This window comes from Diabrotica undecimpunctata, chromosome 1 (genome assembly GCF_040954645.1).
Source record: "Diabrotica undecimpunctata isolate CICGRU chromosome 1, icDiaUnde3, whole genome shotgun sequence".
Lineage (NCBI taxonomy): Eukaryota > Metazoa > Arthropoda > Insecta > Coleoptera > Chrysomelidae > Diabrotica > Diabrotica undecimpunctata.
In genome coordinates, this window is record NC_092803.1 from 140,811,487 (window position 1) to 140,830,444 (window position 18,958).

General features: G+C 32.1%; 1 protein-coding gene across 1 annotated transcript; it reads right to left on the reverse strand.

Moving 5' to 3' along the window:
• Window positions 1-3,123: 3,123 nt before the first annotated feature.
• LOC140432307 (charged multivesicular body protein 7) lies at window positions 3,124-17,171 on the reverse strand. The gene is made up of 5 exons (XM_072520134.1): window positions 16,839-17,171; window positions 16,458-16,614; window positions 8,451-8,869; window positions 5,759-5,983; window positions 3,124-3,879 (listed from the first exon to the last, which is right to left on the reverse strand). The coding sequence occupies exons 1-5, from the start codon at window positions 17,076-17,078 to the stop codon at window positions 3,625-3,627; spliced, it is 1,296 nt and encodes a 431-aa protein (XP_072376235.1). The 5' UTR covers window positions 17,079-17,171; the 3' UTR covers window positions 3,124-3,624.
• Between the last annotated feature and the right edge of the window lie 1,787 nt (window positions 17,172-18,958).

The following is an 18,958-nucleotide window of genomic DNA, read 5'->3' on the forward strand; positions in this document are numbered from 1 at the left end:
TATAAATTTTGACGACACTTTAACTTCTGTATGTTTTTTTAAACGATGGTATACAGTCAACTACTGGGATTTTCCCATTAATTTTTTTAAGCAATTTTAGTTTCGCTGATAAGTCACATGAAGGTAACAGGAATAAAGCGACTAACGCTGGCCTGAATTTTTAATCGGATAGGATACCATGTTGGAGTTCTATTAGCCAGGACTCTCACAATGAACAGCATTTGGCTGATAGTTGTGGCCCTGTCGCGCATCAGAGTGCTATAGGGGGAAAGGAATGGTCTGGGGCATAGCGGTGGAGTGATTCCTGTTGCGAGGTATATTGACTCAAGTCAATATCGCCTCGCCAACATCGCTCCAATGAATTGTTACACACGAACGTAATTCTTAGGGGAGAACATGTCTCATAGGCTGAGTTTAATTAAATTGCTTGCTTGCTTGAGGAACAGTTGTAATTAAGATTTTGAAGTTTATACTTGTCAGTCTGTTAAAGTATTGTATACTCGTTTTCATCGGTCTTGGCGTGTGCCTGAAATAAGCTACTACGGAATTTTTAATATTCGTCTCTCTCTGATACACAGATGCGTAATCCAATTGTGCGAGTCACGTTCGTCATGGTTTAGTGCGATGAGAAGGGAATGAAGAGACCACTCACGTCTCCCAGTATTGTAGCAATAACACCGATGCGTTTGGCCGATACGGTGTCGGTGATAAGTTCGGCCTCTTTAAGAATACAGATAGCTGGCAGTGACGTGTTTTTTTTAACATGTTACCCTGATCTGTGCAGGTTTGAAGTAGCTGATGAAATAGTTTTTATAAGTAAACAGTTTTTAATTAATTAATAGTTTGAGCTCTTAGTGTGTGGAATTCCATTACATAAAATAATACTCTCGACACCTTCAAAATTCCAGTTTATTATAAATTAACTCTCTCTCTCTCCCGATACCCATTGCAATAATGACTTGTGGCATTGTTCTTGAATGAGCTGGCTAATAGGTTTATAATTGTAGCAATTACCATTGATATTTTATGTTGTTTTAGTCGATTTTAGTCATTGTTGGAATTTGTTCCGAACAGTTTTACTTATTATTTTTTGTTGTGAATAACTAATTGTTCTATTTAATAAAAAAAATGCAGGGAAAAACGATAACAGGAGAAATGCGACAATGTGTAGTTCATTTATTGGAGTATTTTAAAAAAGAAAAAGAAAACAACGGACCTTTGCTTTCGTTATCACCGGTACATGAACGAGTAGCGGACGCTTTGAAAATCAGTCTTCGCACAGTGACAAGAATAAAGAGTGAATACAAGACAGGGGCAGCTCTTACTACACCAGGAGAGTCACGTAATGTACAAAAAAAAGACTAATGATGTCAGCGATACTATAAAAGGAGAGATTAGAAATGTACTGTATGGCATGAAAGCAAAAGGAGAGCACATTACAATTAAAGTTCTAAATACACAATTAAGAAACGAGCATGTCTATGACGGTTCTGATACAAGTTTGTGGCGTCTTATGAAAAATTGTGGGTTTTAATACAAACTAGAAAATAGTAGACGAGTGCTATGTGAGAAACCATGTATTGTCTCCAAACGACTGTATTTTTTGAGGCATTATATGAGAAATTTTTTAAGTCCAAGCCCACTTCAGTTCGTTTTTTTAGATGAAACATGGATATTCCTAAAAGGGGCATATAAACGTACTTGGCAAGATGACTGTGTGAAAAGCATCAGAAAAGGACACGAAAATACAGGTAAACGCTTTGTTGTTTTACATGCCGGAAGTGGGCAAGGATTTGTTAAAGATGTTGGATTACTGTTTTCTACGAAATCGAAGAGTGCAGACTATCATGATTCTATGGATAAAGAGTCTTTTAAAAAGTGGGTCTCCGAAAAGCTGATACCAATGTTGGAGGAACCATCTCTAATTATTATGGATAATGCCTCATACCATAGCTCTTTAATAGAAAAGTTACCGAATGCCAGTTGGAAAAAATCGGACTTACAAGAATGGTTGCGAGCGAAAAAAATAATTTTTAACGACGATTCGGGCAAGACAGAGCTATTGAGTCTTTGTCGCCAGAATAAACCACAAAATACCAGGTACGTTATAGACGAGCTACTCCAAGAACATGGGCATCAGGTTTTGACATTGCCTCCATATCACTGTCAATATAATCAGATTGAGTTGGTCTGGGGCATTTCTAAACAATACTATGATCGTCATATTGGAGAACATGGATGTGGAGATGAAACAGTGAAAAAAGTTTGGGGCGATGCATTAGCTGAGGCAACACCTGCAGTGTGGGTGAGTTGTGTTAACCATATTGAAAAATTAATTCAGGACGACTGGACAAAAATGGTCACATATGATGAAAATGAAAGTAGGATTATCATAGATTTGGCGGAAGATTCCAATGATGAAGACAGTTCCAGTGAAGACGCTGACTGATTAGCTAATTAATCAAAGTCAGTACGTTGTAACAGTTCAGAATTCGCTACAGTGCTTAAAACTTAAAAAATCTGTATTATTTTTTAATTAAAGTGGGTTAAATAATTAACACTTTTTTGGGTATATTTCAAAATCCTTTTAAAATGTACTTTTCGTTTTTCTGTCCTATTGTACTGCAAGCTAGAAAAATACTTCTTCGCAATTTATACGTATATTCCGTTATTAGAAATTTAATGAAAAATAATTTATAATTTTCTTTTATAACTATTATTTCGTTTGACATGCTACATTTTGTTCCGCCACTGGAGGGGGTAAACGAATCGAGCTTAGACAAGGAAAGACAGATGAAACAACTTATTGCAAGTGTTTTTACACGCACACGCCAAGAACGATGAAAACGATTATAAACAAGTTGGTGTTTAAATAAAGTTATTTTAAAGCGGTGTAACGATAGTGTTAGAGATTCCGACATAAACCTAAGGGACACAATTTTAGGAGAAAACTGCAAATTTATTATAATGATTAGATGCTAACAAAGGCTGAATATTTCATTACTTACAACTACAAGAGTAGAAATTTAAATTTTTTTGTAACATATCTGGCTGACATTGATTTACGTTGACATTTCTGACGTTGTTCTATCAGATAACTACGACCAGGTAATCTATGAAACGTAGGTAGACAAATATTTTTACTTGCATTTTGACAATTTTATATATAACAATTTCAACATAAAATCACAAATTCATTATACGAAAATATTAATTAATAGGAAAATTAACTTTATTACCATTTCATTTAAAACGAAACACTTTTTGAGAAAGTCTTTTTTTATTAAACTTGAATGTTTATATATTAAATATGATCACAAAAATGTGCGTTTATGCGTTTTTGGCAATCCACTCCCTCCATAGTCTCACAACGAACGAGCCCAGAAAATAATGTGTCATTACCAAACTCTCTAAAAAATATTCTGAATCTCTTATGTCAACACAGTGTAAGGACAATTAATAAAAGTTTCAATAAAAAAAAAACACGACTCTCAAGTACCGATAAAAGTCAGTCATGTTCAAAATCGTCGAAGGATATTGTATTCCCATATTCAAATTCCAGCTGCCATGATTCATTTTCCTCTAGGAACTTTTTCGTATAAACCACTCCGCATTCTAAATATTTCATTGAATTTGCAGATTACTTGCGTCAATTTCTCTTGACACATTTGGACTATCATCAGGAATTTCTGGTAAACTAATATTTAAATTCGCTAATTTATCCTCTAAATCGCTAGTGTTCACACCACCATCCGGAGGACCGCCTTCAGATTCATCTTCTTTTAATAAATCTGCTAATTCTTCTTCTAGTTCTGCTTCGTCAAATTCGTGGGTGGGTCTTGATAGAGCAGATTGTATGTCCTCGTTTTTATCCAACACCTAGAAGATAAAAATGTATTGAGAATTATTTGATAACAAATTCAAGGTGTGCAGAAAGGAATAATTGTGAATAAAATGTTTGCTACCCATTTTTTTTTCATTAAGTACGATGAGGGTTACTTCTTTGATTTTCCTCTTTTTGCTATCTGTTTCTTTCATGAGTCTTGATGCATCTTTCCATTGGACTCTGAGTTCATTATCCCAAGCATGTTTGCATATCTGAGATCTATCAAAGTCTCTGTTTTTAATGTATTATTCATGGTATAATTCATAAATGTTGTTTTTGAGGTGATGTATTTATATCCTATCATTTTTAATTTTTCTGATAAGCCTTTTACATATGGTATTATTGTTCTCTTCACATCCCTACTTGTGTGAGTATTTGATAGATCTCAGATGTGTAAACATACTTGGTATACTGAATAAAGAGTCTAATAGAAAGATGCATCAATAGTTACGAAAGAAACATATATCAAAACGAGACAAATCAAAGAAGCAGTCCTCATCCTACTAAATGAAGAGAAAAGCAGCAAAATCTGGTTACCAATGCTGAAAGAAGAAACCAACAATAAGAATATACCAACACTAACGAGTTAATAGCAGTTCATAGCCACATCATGTAGAATTAAATATATCAAGCTAAACGTAAAGATCAGAATTGAATATCAATTTGAGGGTACAACACCTTACAGAATTTTTACCTCACAACATGGCCGATGCCTATAAGATTCAGGCCAAGTAAGTCAACTGTCAAATTGGTATAGGAATTTTCATCAAAAAATAGTGTCAGCCATTTTTTTCGAACATGTTTTGGTGCCTGTACGTTGCCCATACTACCTCTCGCAGGTTTACCAGATCTACTGATTTTTCAGTAGATCTACTGATTTACTGAAACACTATATCGATCTACTAAAAAATATGTAATGATAAAATCATGTTCAAAAAGTGATCATTATGTCAGTGTTCAATTATAAATTTTGAAAAAATCTATTTATTGATATATATCCACTACCATATTAATCTACCGAAGAAATAAAATTGGACCATCAACATTTCTGGTGCCGGTTTTTCTTCAGTCAAGTCTTGTCTAAGATATAAATAATATAGATAATTAATATAAAAAATACCAAAGAAAGATATTGAAAAAAATAAAGTGCCACAATTAGCAAATCAATTTTTTTAATCGCCTATATCATGATACTTGTATGAAAAGGAACAACGGAGCGGTATTGTTATGGAATATGTAAGAGTGATACACGCTCTAAATCATTTAAATACAATACGTTATTTTATAAATTTTCTAAAGCCTTTATTTCTTTATAAACAATGCTATTTCTTTATTAAATAAAAAATATTTATTTACTAAATATTTCTTTATAAATTTATAAACTAGTACGTATAAGTCATTCAGTCATTGTAAATCTGTCTGTACGAAAAATATGGCGGCTGATGAAAAGTCCTATTACCACCTATAAAGCAATTATAAACATTTACAAGTTAAGATCATTCATCTTTTATTTCAGAATTTTTTTAAAATGATTTCCGGATCGGAAGTCGAAGAGTTAAATCAAATATATAATGTAATGTTCATTACAATTCATGTGTAAAAACAGTTTGAGAACATCGCAAAGATGAACAAAAATAAGTTACATAAGAAACTTGTGAAAGCTAAAAGAAAACGCAAAAGAAAAAGCGGATCAAGGAAAAGCTCTTGGAGCTATAAATGAAATGTTGGTGAAGAATCGTAAATACATGAATCTAACACCTTTAATGAGTAATAATAAAACGAATAATATCATATTGTCTGTCATCCAAATATCAAATAATATTAAATAATTATCAATAAATACAGTTTGCATATTATTTCGAAGCAACTTACCTCTCCTAATTTAATCATAGTATCATCTATAGTCTCTTCTGACAGTCCAGTTTCTTTGAAAGTATAATTAAAGGCTGATAGTACATTTTTATAAGATTCCCAAACATGGGCATTGCTATGAGTTTCGTGAATTTGATGCAGTAGAGTTTGGATATTGTGTAAGGCATTAGCTTTCTTTTCAAGAGATTTTTCTAGTCCATGTTTTTTCCGTAAACAACTTTTAGCCTAGAACAAAACAATACTGTAATTCAAATTTCTATTTATTTCCAAGGCAATTATCGAGTATACTTGTACACAGTACTGATCTAAATGGTTACTGGTGGATTGAACAAACTTTTACAACGTCATGTCTATTTACTTTTTTCGTTTCGCTTAACTTGAGAAAATATGATGATATTGTAAGAAAGCTCGTAAAAGCAGTTTTATTTTCATATAGAAACAGTTATATATACTGAACTATACTATATACCATAAGCTATCAACTTTTATTAGTTGTATATGGAGTATTTTAAAAAATGTAATTTTTACTCGAGAGTAAAATATTTTTATTTTTACCCGAATTATTTATGTTTAGAATTAAAAATAATTTTAAAATGTTTAACATTATTTATTTACAATAAAAAAACTATTTTTCAACATTTCCTCTGCAATAAAGTAAAAAGTTTAAGTTTTTGCATTAATTCAATATTAAAATTAAAAATTAAAAATAGTAAATTCTACTTAGATGATAATTTATTTGCAGTCGTTGCAATATTAAAATATCAAATTCAAAGCAATGATTCGAAATGAATTTCATTATTTATTGAAAATCAATCAACACTGTTTTGTGATTTTATTATTTTTGTTCATTTGATCAATACTTTATATGGTGTAAATAAATAAATTTTTATTGGCGGTAATTCGATTAATAATTAATTGACAATGTTGTTAATGAAAACGAAGCCGTAAATTATCCAACAGAGTTTTTAAATTGTCTGAATATACTAGGGATGCCACCACACAATCTTCAGTTGAAGATTAGTTCAACAATTATTCTGCTACGCAATTTGAACCCATCCAGAATATAAGTAATACGTCACAAATCACAACTACCGGTTCAATATATAACAAATCTGTGCAAATCCTAGCATATGCTGATGATATCAATATTGTTTTAAGAACGGAAAACGCAGCACGAGAGGCGTACGTAGCACTAAAGGCAGCGGCTACAAAAATGGGTTTAATAATAAACACCGATAAAACGAAATCCATGAAAATAGGTACGCAACCACAAATACTACGGTCACTTGTTATAGAAAGCGACGTCATCGAAGCACTTAACGAATTTGTATACCTGGGAACGCTCGTCAATACTGAAAATGACACTACCGCAGAATTTGCACGGCTAATAGATGCTATTTTGGGCTTAATCTCCTTTTTAAATCTACAGTTATATCAAGAAATACAAAAGTAAAACTCTACAAAACAATAATACGCCCAGTCTTAACATATGGTTCAGAAACCTGGACTTTAACAAAAATCAATGAAAACATGGTGTCTGGAGAAGACGATACAACTTCGAACTCTATAGAATATACCAGGAACCAGATATCGTAAAACACATTAAGATAGGACGTCTGAGGTGGGTAGGCCATGTAATGCGGATGGAACAAACCGACCCAGCTAGAAAAACGCTCCTTGATATACCTATTGGTCAAAAAAGAAGAGGAAGACCCAGAACAAGATTCCAAATAACATAGATCAAGATATGAGAAATATGGAAATACGTGCTTGGCAAAGGAAGGCGATGGATAGGGACGACTGGAAAAAAATTCTTGGGGAGGCTAGGACCCACACAGGGTAAAGCCAAAATGATGATGATGATACTCACATATACCACAATATCATTCAAAAGGCTTCAATTCCCTATTCGATTAGCATTTGTGATGACCATTAACAAATCTCAAGGCCAGAAAATGTCTGTTTGCGGCTTGGATTTAGAGAATCCATGTTTATCACATGGTCAATTATATGTTGCATGTTCACGTGTTACTAAAACATCAAATTTATTTAAGTATAATTAGCAAAAAACAAGTTCGAAAAATATTGTGCACCAATTAGCGGTTAATTGAATGTTAATTAATAGGTATAATTTCAGTGGTATGAACATAATATCAGTGGTATAATAACCAAGCCACTAGTATATATATATATATATATATATATATATATATATATATATATATATATATATATAAACCCATTTGCTTAGCTCGGGCACATTTTGACAGATTCATTGTCGAGACCTACAACACAACAATTCCTAGTTCTCAGTATTAATAGCTCAAGTATGCTACTATTGCAGACTTCTTTCTTTAAAAAAAAGAAGTTTATTCTAAATAGTGGAAGTGTATACTAAAGCCATCAAATTTTGGGTAGTATATATTTAAAAAATATATTTTAGTTGTTATAATTTAACATAACTATTTATTATATGGTGCAGATAAATAAATATTGATTGTCAGTAATTCGCAAAGTTCTATTTTATTTACTATTTAGTTTGTTTACTATTAATAATCACGACCAGACAACGGTATGTTAAGATATATTTGATCCAATGCCTATTTAGTCTTAATCTATATCCTAAGAGTTAAGTCACCCTATATAATTATAAAAAATAATTTTATATTTCAACTCACTGTTACTCACTTACCATTTGTCTATGATTTTTAGCTAAATGCATCTTTGCTTCTTGGGTGCATTTTTCAATGGTATCTTCCATTTCCTCTATACCTTTAAGGACCACTTTTTCATTTTGTTCTAAAGTATAGATTCCAATATCAAGTTCACTAATACTATTGTTTTTTGAACCATCGGTGAATTTGATTAAAGTGGTTTCTAACTCGTTTTCATTCTTACTTGTTAAATGTGTGATGTCAACTAAATTATTATTAGACATGTAATGGAGAATGAGTTTAACATCATCAATATATGTAGGCGATTTGTTCAAAATGTCTAATATGTCCTTTAAACTAATTAATTTGTTTTTGAAGTTGTCAGGTACAGATTTTAACAACTGATCACATTTTGATTTAATTACTTCTAGAATAACCATGGATTGCTGAGACTTATCTGAAAATAGATAACAGTAGAAATAGATAACAATAGAAAAACTTTCAAATGTATGATACCACTTGCTGGGTGTGTTACTAACAACTAAGTTATTCATTTATAATAATTAATTAAACTAGAACGAAAACATACTGTTCAGTCCTGACCTAAAGTTCCATGTGACCCATATAGTTATATATAATGCTGGTGGCATATACTGACTGAGATCAGAATGACCTGGTGTTCCCCACAACTCACTAGGATCTATCTGTTTTGATATAAAAGATCAGTTTATTTCATGTAAGGGACAGTAATTATTAGGAATAGTTGTAAGATCATAACATTTGTACAACTTAAAAAAAAATTAGTACAAATAATTCAATAATTTGAACAATGTTATAATGTGTCTATCAGGCCATCTGCTTTAAGCAGTAGTTGTCAACACTGTTGTTGTTAAATAGTTGTCGCAAATATGTTGGGATGCGTATTTATCCTTTTATTATATTTAATTCTGTAATATGTTATCACTTCTTTTATTGAACTTGACATATTTTTGATTGACGAGGATGTAACCTACCATGGAACTTAACACTTCATTCTGAAAGCGTCTGACCAATCAGCCAGTACATTCTCCTATATGTAATACCAAGTTATTTTCTTTGAATGAAGATGTGCTTCTATCAGGTTAGTCATCTATCAAGATGGGTGCCTGAATCACATTTTACATTTATTTGACAAGGGATGAATACATGGATGTTAATCCAATAATTAATTAATTTGGATGAAGACTCTATTGATCAAGGTAAATCTGAGTGGCTTTCTGAGAATGAAGGTTTTAAGAAATGTTTTCTATATAAGTTAAATGCATTCTACCAGAGGGTTAGTATCTATGATATGGAAATCATGATACCTATAAGCTATTTTCTCTAGCATGGAAATAGTGAAACCTACTAACAGATTAAGCACAATTGAGGGTTGAAGAATGAGCAGTGTTCGGAATTTATGAGAACATACATACACAAAATGTAGACGTAAGAAGGAGAAACGTGGAAGTGTAATTGGTATAACCATGACAAGACAAATACAGGACAAGATAAACGTGAGAATGAGTCGAAATGGGGACCAACTAGCACAGAAAAGGCTGTAAAGTTTAAAGGGAGAACTATATCAAGGACTGGATGTAACTAGATAAATAAGTATTGAAAAAAAAAAGAAAACAAAAATAAATAAAGTAAAAAAAAAACAATGGATGCGGAACTGAATAATACTGGAAAAACATAACCACTGGATGCATGGATATGAAACTGGATACTATTAGAAAATTGTATATGAAAAGGGATATATGATTTTTAAGTTTACCAATTAATAGAGAATTTAGGAAAGAGGTCACTGATGTCAGAGTTAAAAGAGGACCGGAAATCTATAGTGACCACTATATGGTAATGGCAAAGATAAGATTATCTCAAAAAACCCCTAAAACCACTAAACAAAGAACGAAAAATAATAAAGTGAACGAGAATATTAAAAACTATAAACTAAATGACCAAAAAGTCGCGGCCATATTCAAAAGTAAAATAGAAGAAAAACTAGCCAAATTAACGAATGCACATAGTACTGACAACTTACAGGAAACTTGGCAACAATTTAAAGAAACCATCGTGACGACAGCAAAAGAAACATGTGGAATAAACCATGTAAACAGAAATAAGAAGCAAACACGATGGTGGGACGATGAATTAAAAGCTCAAATAAAATATAAAAAACAGAAATGGAAAATATACTTAAACAAGAAAACAGAAAATAGTTACGAAGAATATAAACGACAAAGAAAGGTGGTGAAGGAAATGGTACTGAAGAAGAAGAAGAAAGCCTGGGATGAGTTTGGAATGAAGATGGAGGCAGATAGTCGTGGTAACCAAAAATTGTTTTACAAGGCACTAAAGACGCTAAGAAAAGGTAAAGAAACAACGATGAAACAGGTGAAACGTAAAGACGGCACACTGATTATCAGACCAAATGAGATTATGGAAAGATGGAGACAATACTTCAGCGAACTCCTAACAGCAAGACAACCGAAAGAGGAAACTGTAATGATAGAAGTAGAAGGAGAATATGGACAAGAAAATGATATTGAAATAGATGAAGTCAAAGAAGCAATTAATAATACAAAGAGAGGTAAATCAGCTGGTCATGACAAAATCACTGCTGAAATGTTAAAGACAATGGGACCGAAAGGAGTTGAATTTTTAACCAAAATTATGAACATGGCTTGGAACCGATGTACAGTGCCCGAAGATTGGAGAATTGGCATAATACTACCAATCTTTAAGAAAGGAGACCCAAGTTCTTGCGAAAATTATAGAGGAATTAATCTACTCAGTATCGTCTCCAAAATATATGAAAGCATCCTAGAAAAGAAATTAAGACACATCGTTGAACCACATCTGGATGAAGTACAAAGTGGGTTTAGGAAGGGACACAGTACGCAAGACGATATATTTACATTGAAACAAATAATTGAGAAAGCTAGAATAAAGAACACAGAAATATATATGGCATTTCTAGATATTGAGAAAGCATTTGACAGAGTGTCCCAGGAAGCAGTTTGGAAAAGTCTGCAAAATAGAAATATTGACCATCAACTAACAGGTGCTATCAAAAGTATGTATCAAAATAACAAGAGTTATGTGCGTAAGGATAACTTGGAATCAGAGATGTTTGCAATAAACGAGGGTCTAAGACAAGGAGGTGTTATGAGCCCCACACTGTTCATATTGATTATTGACGACATAATTAAGGAAACAAAAGCAAGTATACACAAAGTACATATCGGATATAGTAAACTACGACCGGTTGGTATAGCTGAGTGTGCATTCGCAGATGATCTCATGTTATGCGCTTCCAACGAGAGAGACCTCCAGAAAAATATAGATAGATGGAATAATGAGCTGGCAATTAGAAACATGAAGATTAATGTTAAGAAAACCAAGGTGATGCTAATAGCGAAAACTAACCGAAATGTTAACATAGAAATTAACCAACAACGCATAGAACAAGTAGATGCATTCAAATACCTAGGGGTTACAATAGACAGAGAAGGTACCATGCAGAATGAAATAACAGAAATAATAAGTAGGGCTTCAAAAGTGTACCATAATCTTAGAAGAGCATTCATAGGTAAACCTGAAATCAACAGAAGAACCAAAATGACAGTTTATAAGACAGTATTCCGACCAATCTTGATATATGGAAGCGAGAGCTGGGTTTTAACAAAGCAATTAAAAAGCAAGATACAAGCCATTGATATGAAATATCTAAGACGAGTCAAAGGAATAACACAACGAGACAAAATAAGAAATGAAGATGTTAAAGAGGAACTGGGCATAGAATCTGTACTACACGCTATTGAAATACAACAAATAAAATGGTTTGGTCATCTGTGCCGAATGAGCGACAACCGACCCGTTAAGCAAGTCTGAAAGGCTAAAGTGAAAAAGTTTAAAACCAGAGGCAGACCACGGAAAACCTGGGATGACGAAGTAGGGCAGATTTTGAAAAGTAGGGGAATGGAATGGTCAGAAGCTCAAAATAAGGCAAAAAACAAGAAAGAATGGACAAAATTCGTGCACAGAATAGAATAGAAAAAAAAAAAATTCTGTATTTTCATTGGATTTGAGATGTAATGTATATCTGTAACCTGTATTTGTATTTACCTCACACCTTAGGGTAGAGAGGTGTTCGATTATATATATATATATATATATATATATATATATATATATATATATATATATATATATAAGTTTACCAATTGTATAATGTAGAATTTTTTAACGTAGAATACTAATAATAGTAATTTCAATAATATTAATAGACTTTTTTGAATGTTTGTCTTAAGAATCAAAGTCAAATATGATTAGGCTTGGTTTCGCAGTCAACATCCCAACTACACACATACAAGGACAGGATATAAGCAGAATATGCATATATGCATGAATGTATTAAATTTCTGTAATCATATTATAACTGAACAATTTTCTAACAATATTTCTCAACAAAATGTTTTTCATTTATATGATTCATCTTTCTGGCAAGAATAAATTTAAACAAATATAAATTATGAATATAAATATTGTAAAATTAAAATAAGTTTAATTTCACAATATTAATTAAATTAATATGTGTTAAATTACAACTAATTTATATTGTATTATAATTGTATCACATAGTTAAGATTAGTCAAATTTTGATTTTATATAATTTTCAAGTTAGCATATCTCCTACTCAAGTGTTTTTTGCCATCTGCTCATATAGAATAAGGTCCGAAAAAACATGTTTTGTGCTGTTTATTTATTAAGTGGTTACATAAGACGTGTATTTTCCAAAAATCAAAAAAAAATTGACTCCATATTAAAATTTAGTACTTTAAGAGTATTCACACCAAATTTGAAGTAAATTCGAGCAATATTACCGCAGTTATAGACATTTGAATACCAGTCAGTTTAAAAACTTTTAAACACGTTTTTCTCGAAACTTTGTTTTTCCATCAGATAAGCATAATTTCTTGAGAATGAATCGACTGATATTGCTAAAACTTTACACAGTTCATATTTATACTATTTTTTTGTGATTTCTTTGATTTTTTTTCGAAGCAATTTTCAATCGGTCAACTTGTTCTTATTGTATATAAAAAAAAATCGGTTGCCTGTAAAGTCGGTTTTACGGGCGAAGATTTTACGTGACAACGTCTTTTTCTCGGTAGAATATTTATTGATATGAATATTATTAAATTGCACAATAGGAACAAGGAATTGAATGAAAATAAGAATTGCACAAATTTTAACTATAGAAATATATTTTGTTTACTAAAACATTGTACATGTAAACTTAAACTTAACTAATTTCTATTTGAGTGATTTTGTTGAGGATAGGACGATGATAGGAGAAATATGAAATAAAAGGAAGTGTTTCTGCTGTAATGTGTTTTGAACGCCAAGAACGCTCGAGAAAGACAGAGACACAAGCACGGAAGCACGCACCGATTCAACGCGCCTAATTCTCTAGTGCTGCGCGCGCAGCGGACCGATCATGTTTGAGTGGGAGAGAGACGCAAGGCATTCGCCGGTCCGGCGGGCCTCTCTCTCGTTCGGTGACTCACTGTAACAGACGTGAGCGGGCGTTACACTTTTTCATGGATGACTCCGAGCCACAACCTAATTTAAGACGTTGTCACGTCAAAAACATGTTTTAAAAACGATGAGAATCGGTAAAATGCTAAAAAATATGAGACAAAAATTTATTCAAACTTATTTCAAAACCTTAAAATTAATTTTTTTCTCAATTCCTTGGTTCAATCACGAGTCAAGGGCATAAACTATAAGAAAATTTTTGAATTCAGATGAATTTGCACCGAAATTGTCTGCATACAGCAAAAAAAGGCTGGACAAGGAACACTACAGAAAAAAATTAACAATTTTCAATATTTTTAGCTGAAATTTTTTTTACAACTTATTCAAATTTTACAATTTTCTCTGTGGAAGTTTTAAATAAAATAGATTTTTGGTTTTTAAACTAAGACAATTTTCTTTTCAAGTTACTGTTAGGTAATGGTTTTAACATAAATGTACTAATAATAACAGTAGCCAAAATGTAAATAATTTATTTTATATTTTCATGAAAGTATTTAAGATAATAAATATAAACTATACAGTCCCTGGCCAAATTATTAGATGCACTTTAAGATTTTATAAAAAATGTTAATTATGAGGTGATATTAAATAGGTTTTTTGAATGTACCAGAAACAATGTATGTTGTTTGGTTGTCCATTTAGTTGTCTATATTTTATTACAAAAAACATCATTATTAATAAAGAAATATGTATTTATTGACTCTTGAAAGAAAACAGAGATAATGACAATTAAATGTTAGTATTTTGTTGAGGCACCTTTAGCCGCTATTAGTGCTTTAATTCTGTGCAGCATACTGTCAATGCAAACCTGTACCGTCTCCTACATTTGAGGATGATGATTCCACTTGTAAATTATTTTTTTTAAGACCTGCGTTTTGTTTGTGATAATATCTTTAGCCATTTTCCTTTTCATCAACTCCCAATAATTTTCTATGAGGTTCATATCAGAGCTATTACCCGGCCAATTCAACAAAAGGATGTTTTCTTTTACCAAAAAAGCTTTGACAGACCATGCTGTATGGCAGGAAGCTCAATCTTGCATAAAAATTAATGGTTCCCCATTTGGAAACCAGTCTGGGAGCTGCACAATCAACAGCCTTTGCAAGACATCTTGTTGTCGTTGTTTGTTTGGGTTCATATGACTGTGGACACTGAATCCATTCGCCAATCTCACAAGACATCTTTGTACTGATCTGGCCACATCATTCCTTTTACCACATACAGACGTCCAGTACTCTTGCCTCTAATGACTGACCAAATTATCACTTTTGTAGGGCGCTTCACAGTCTGAACAACACAGTCAGGATGAAACTTGTCTTTATGACGACAACACACAAACTGAGCTTTGTTCTGCAAAATTTCAAATGTGCTTTCACCATTGAAGCAGTCCTTTCAACAATAGAAAAAAAATTGTGTGCTGGTCTTTCTGTTGGTTAAATTGCAATTTTATTAATTGTGTGGTAGTAAATCTGTTTTCCAGGCAAATTTTCTTTAAAGACCTTTCTGACCTCTGAGTGAAAATAGGTTTCTGCAGCATTTTTTCTTTTGTTCTGGGCTCAATTCTTCCCCTAATTTAATCTTCTCCTTTATGAGTCATACACTAGCTTCAGAAACCTTAAATCTTCGTGATATTTTGCAGTTTGAAAATAATTTAGCATTCACAATGACCTTTACTTTAGCTTTTTTACATGGTGAAAGATCATGTTTTTTATCCACGATGAAAGCGTACAAAATGGTTATTTAAACTCTGCACACGAAACAAACCAATAACTGCTAATATAAAACTGCTAAATAAACAAACACAACACATAAAGCGATAAAGACACATCTGCAATTGAAGTACCCAAGAACAAGATGGGAGCAGGTTTAGACTTGTTTATGTTCAAGCAAGAATTGATTAACACAGTGTTGCCATATGTGACAAATAAATACAAATACTAAATATATAATAAATTTCCTGAATAAAAATAGATTTCATATTTTGTATGTGAAAGTACTGCATATAAACTCATATAAAACAATAAATTATTAAACAACAGAAGTGCATGTAATAATTTGGCTGGGGGTTGTATTTGTACATGTTAGATATAAATGATATATTTCCAGCTCTGATAAATTATTTAATTATGTAAAAATATAAAAAGTATAACCTTGCTACTGTTCACCTCTATCCACCACCACATATAACAAAACTTTACATTGACAATACAAATTCATAAATGTCATGCCATTCAGGAAAATATTGGTGGTTGACTCTATTACAGACCTTCCATTATTTAAAGGTCAAATTCATATCTCCATATAATATGATCTTATCTATATATGATTAATCAATGATTATGTACTTAGTAATATAAAAAATGTCTGTAATTTTAAGTTTATTGTATAATCTGAAAATGTGTGTTCATGGTATACATTACCTTGTGTAAACATAGATGATTTTACTTTATTAAAGGACCAAATGAATGGACGTTTTACTAATAAATCTGTGGCCCAACCTGTCCATGAATGATTATTCTTTTTTAAAAATACTTCTAAAGGCTGAATATCACCAATTCTCTCCATCTCAGATAACACCTACAATATTAATAAGTACTAAATAAGTTAAAGCCAAATAAGTGTATCATTTATTAAAAACAGAATACATATGAAGGTAGGTATATAAATACAAAAGTCAATGATGACAACTTATATATTCACCTCTGGTGAACAAATTTTTCACTTCTTTGTACAATTTTTACCCCTACTAATTAAAGCCTTTACTTTACATTTATATATTTTACTAAATAAATAATAAATACCTCTGATAGACAGGAGGGTGGTCTGCCATTTCTAACAAAAACTGCATTCAAAGAAGAGAGTGTAAAAGTATAAATATCATTTGAATCACAATATGCTTTAATAATGGTCTTCCATGAAGATATTTTATTATCCCAATCTTTTGGATTGACACTTCTGTTTCTAATTGGTGCAAAAAGCACATTTAATCTGTTTTCATCTTGTAGACATTCTGGAAGATTTTCTTCGGATATATTAAACATTTTTGTAATATTTTTAGTCGTCAAACGCAATATAAATAGACATAGACATGATCAACATAACCGTCATAATGGTCATAACCTTGACTTTAAGGTTAGTTTTTTCAACAACAACAAGTCATGTTAGTTGTCATCGTATTTATAATATAATCGATTATCGAAACGAATACCTACAACTCGAAATTTCAAATAATGCTGTTTATATTTTATTACTTTAAGTTTGAACCGAGGTAACAGGTTGAGAATTTGTATAAAATGGAATTTTATCTATGTCGAGTAAATGTTTCAGTACTATATTATGTAAAGTCGGATTCACTGTGCTGTGGCTTATATTCGAACAACTAGGTGCTGCATAACCTGTAAAAACTTAGAAATTTAGTATCCGAGTTATATCAGATTAGAAAATTACTTTAAATATTTTGGGAAGATGAATTATATCCTGGCTTAAGAACTTGAGGGAATGGTTTGAATGCAGTAGTGCAGAACTATTTAGAGCGGCCTCAAACAGGGTCCGCATAGCCATGATGATATCCAACCTTCGATAGATGAAACTGATGGTTGATATCATTGATATAGTCACTTCTGTCAAACGGTCTCTTGTCGATCTTCATGTTTGGTCTGATTTGATAAGATTAGAGCTCTTGGCAGCCGTATTGCTGGCTGATCTAGTTACTTTTGTCAAAGAGTCTCGTCCAATCTTCATCTTTAAGAACTGCATACCACTACATATAAGAACTGATACCACGCTCTTCTCGGCATTATGTGCCTTCTAATCAAAACCCCTACGATTGTGCTTGTCGTGTTTTAACACCGGCATAGTTGTTACAATTTTCACCAAACTGGCATTTTCCTACCGTGGAGCTCGTCAAACTATCATGACTCCCCGGCTGTCGTCGAAGAATTTCGACGCTGCTCTTCTTGTATTTCACACCCCACGGAATTCTTATAAGAAAAGGGGCCAACGGTATTCTATTTGACACAGTGACCTCTCTAGTTGAGTAGGTTGAAAAATTCTACTGATTCGATCATATCTTCTCTTAGATTAACTCTGTGCATTTGTATCACCTTCTATTGTCACTCTCTACTCTGATTTTGAGTATTTTACTGTATCTACTTATAACTTGTGAATTCTCTTTCATTTGTTTAACAGCAATTATACCAACTTTATTTCTAGTGAAACTGTTCCCACATAACATAATTTCTTCACCTAGTTCTTTCGGCCTTTGTCCGCTTCGTCCCTTGAATCGTAGCAATTTGTACTCTCCTTCCGGAAGATCTTTCACAAGAGATATCACCATTTCAGTATAATTTTTGTTATGTTGGAGAAGGTGATTTCATTATTATTGACTGAAATTTTTTTCGAACATATTGAACTGAGTTTATTTGTCTAATTTATTAACTTTATTTATTATAAAATATTCTAACACTTAGTTTATTAAAGTCTTTATTTATACAATATTACACTAATTTATTTTACACTATAATTATATAATTTATTTACAACATTTATTATAATTTATATTCCCGACAATTCGCGCGTTACATTTCAAAACTCGAATCGATATTATTATTCAGACTAACTAACACAATAAAAATTCCTCTAATATATTTATCAACCGTTGTTCTGAAGTCCCTTCGAAGCGGGCGGATGTTGACCTGTGCTGACCCCTGAACTCTCTCGAACGGCATGGAAAGAAGACCGGTTTTATCGTAGGGGAAACTACTAGAAAATCCTTATTAGGATAATAACATGTTTACAGGTTAAATATGAGTAATATTTATCGTAACAATATGATGCCTGAATGTCTTTTCCATCAGCATCATATTCAGCACGATTTGTCAAAATACGGCTGCTACCAAAATACAGTATTACCCCGTACCTG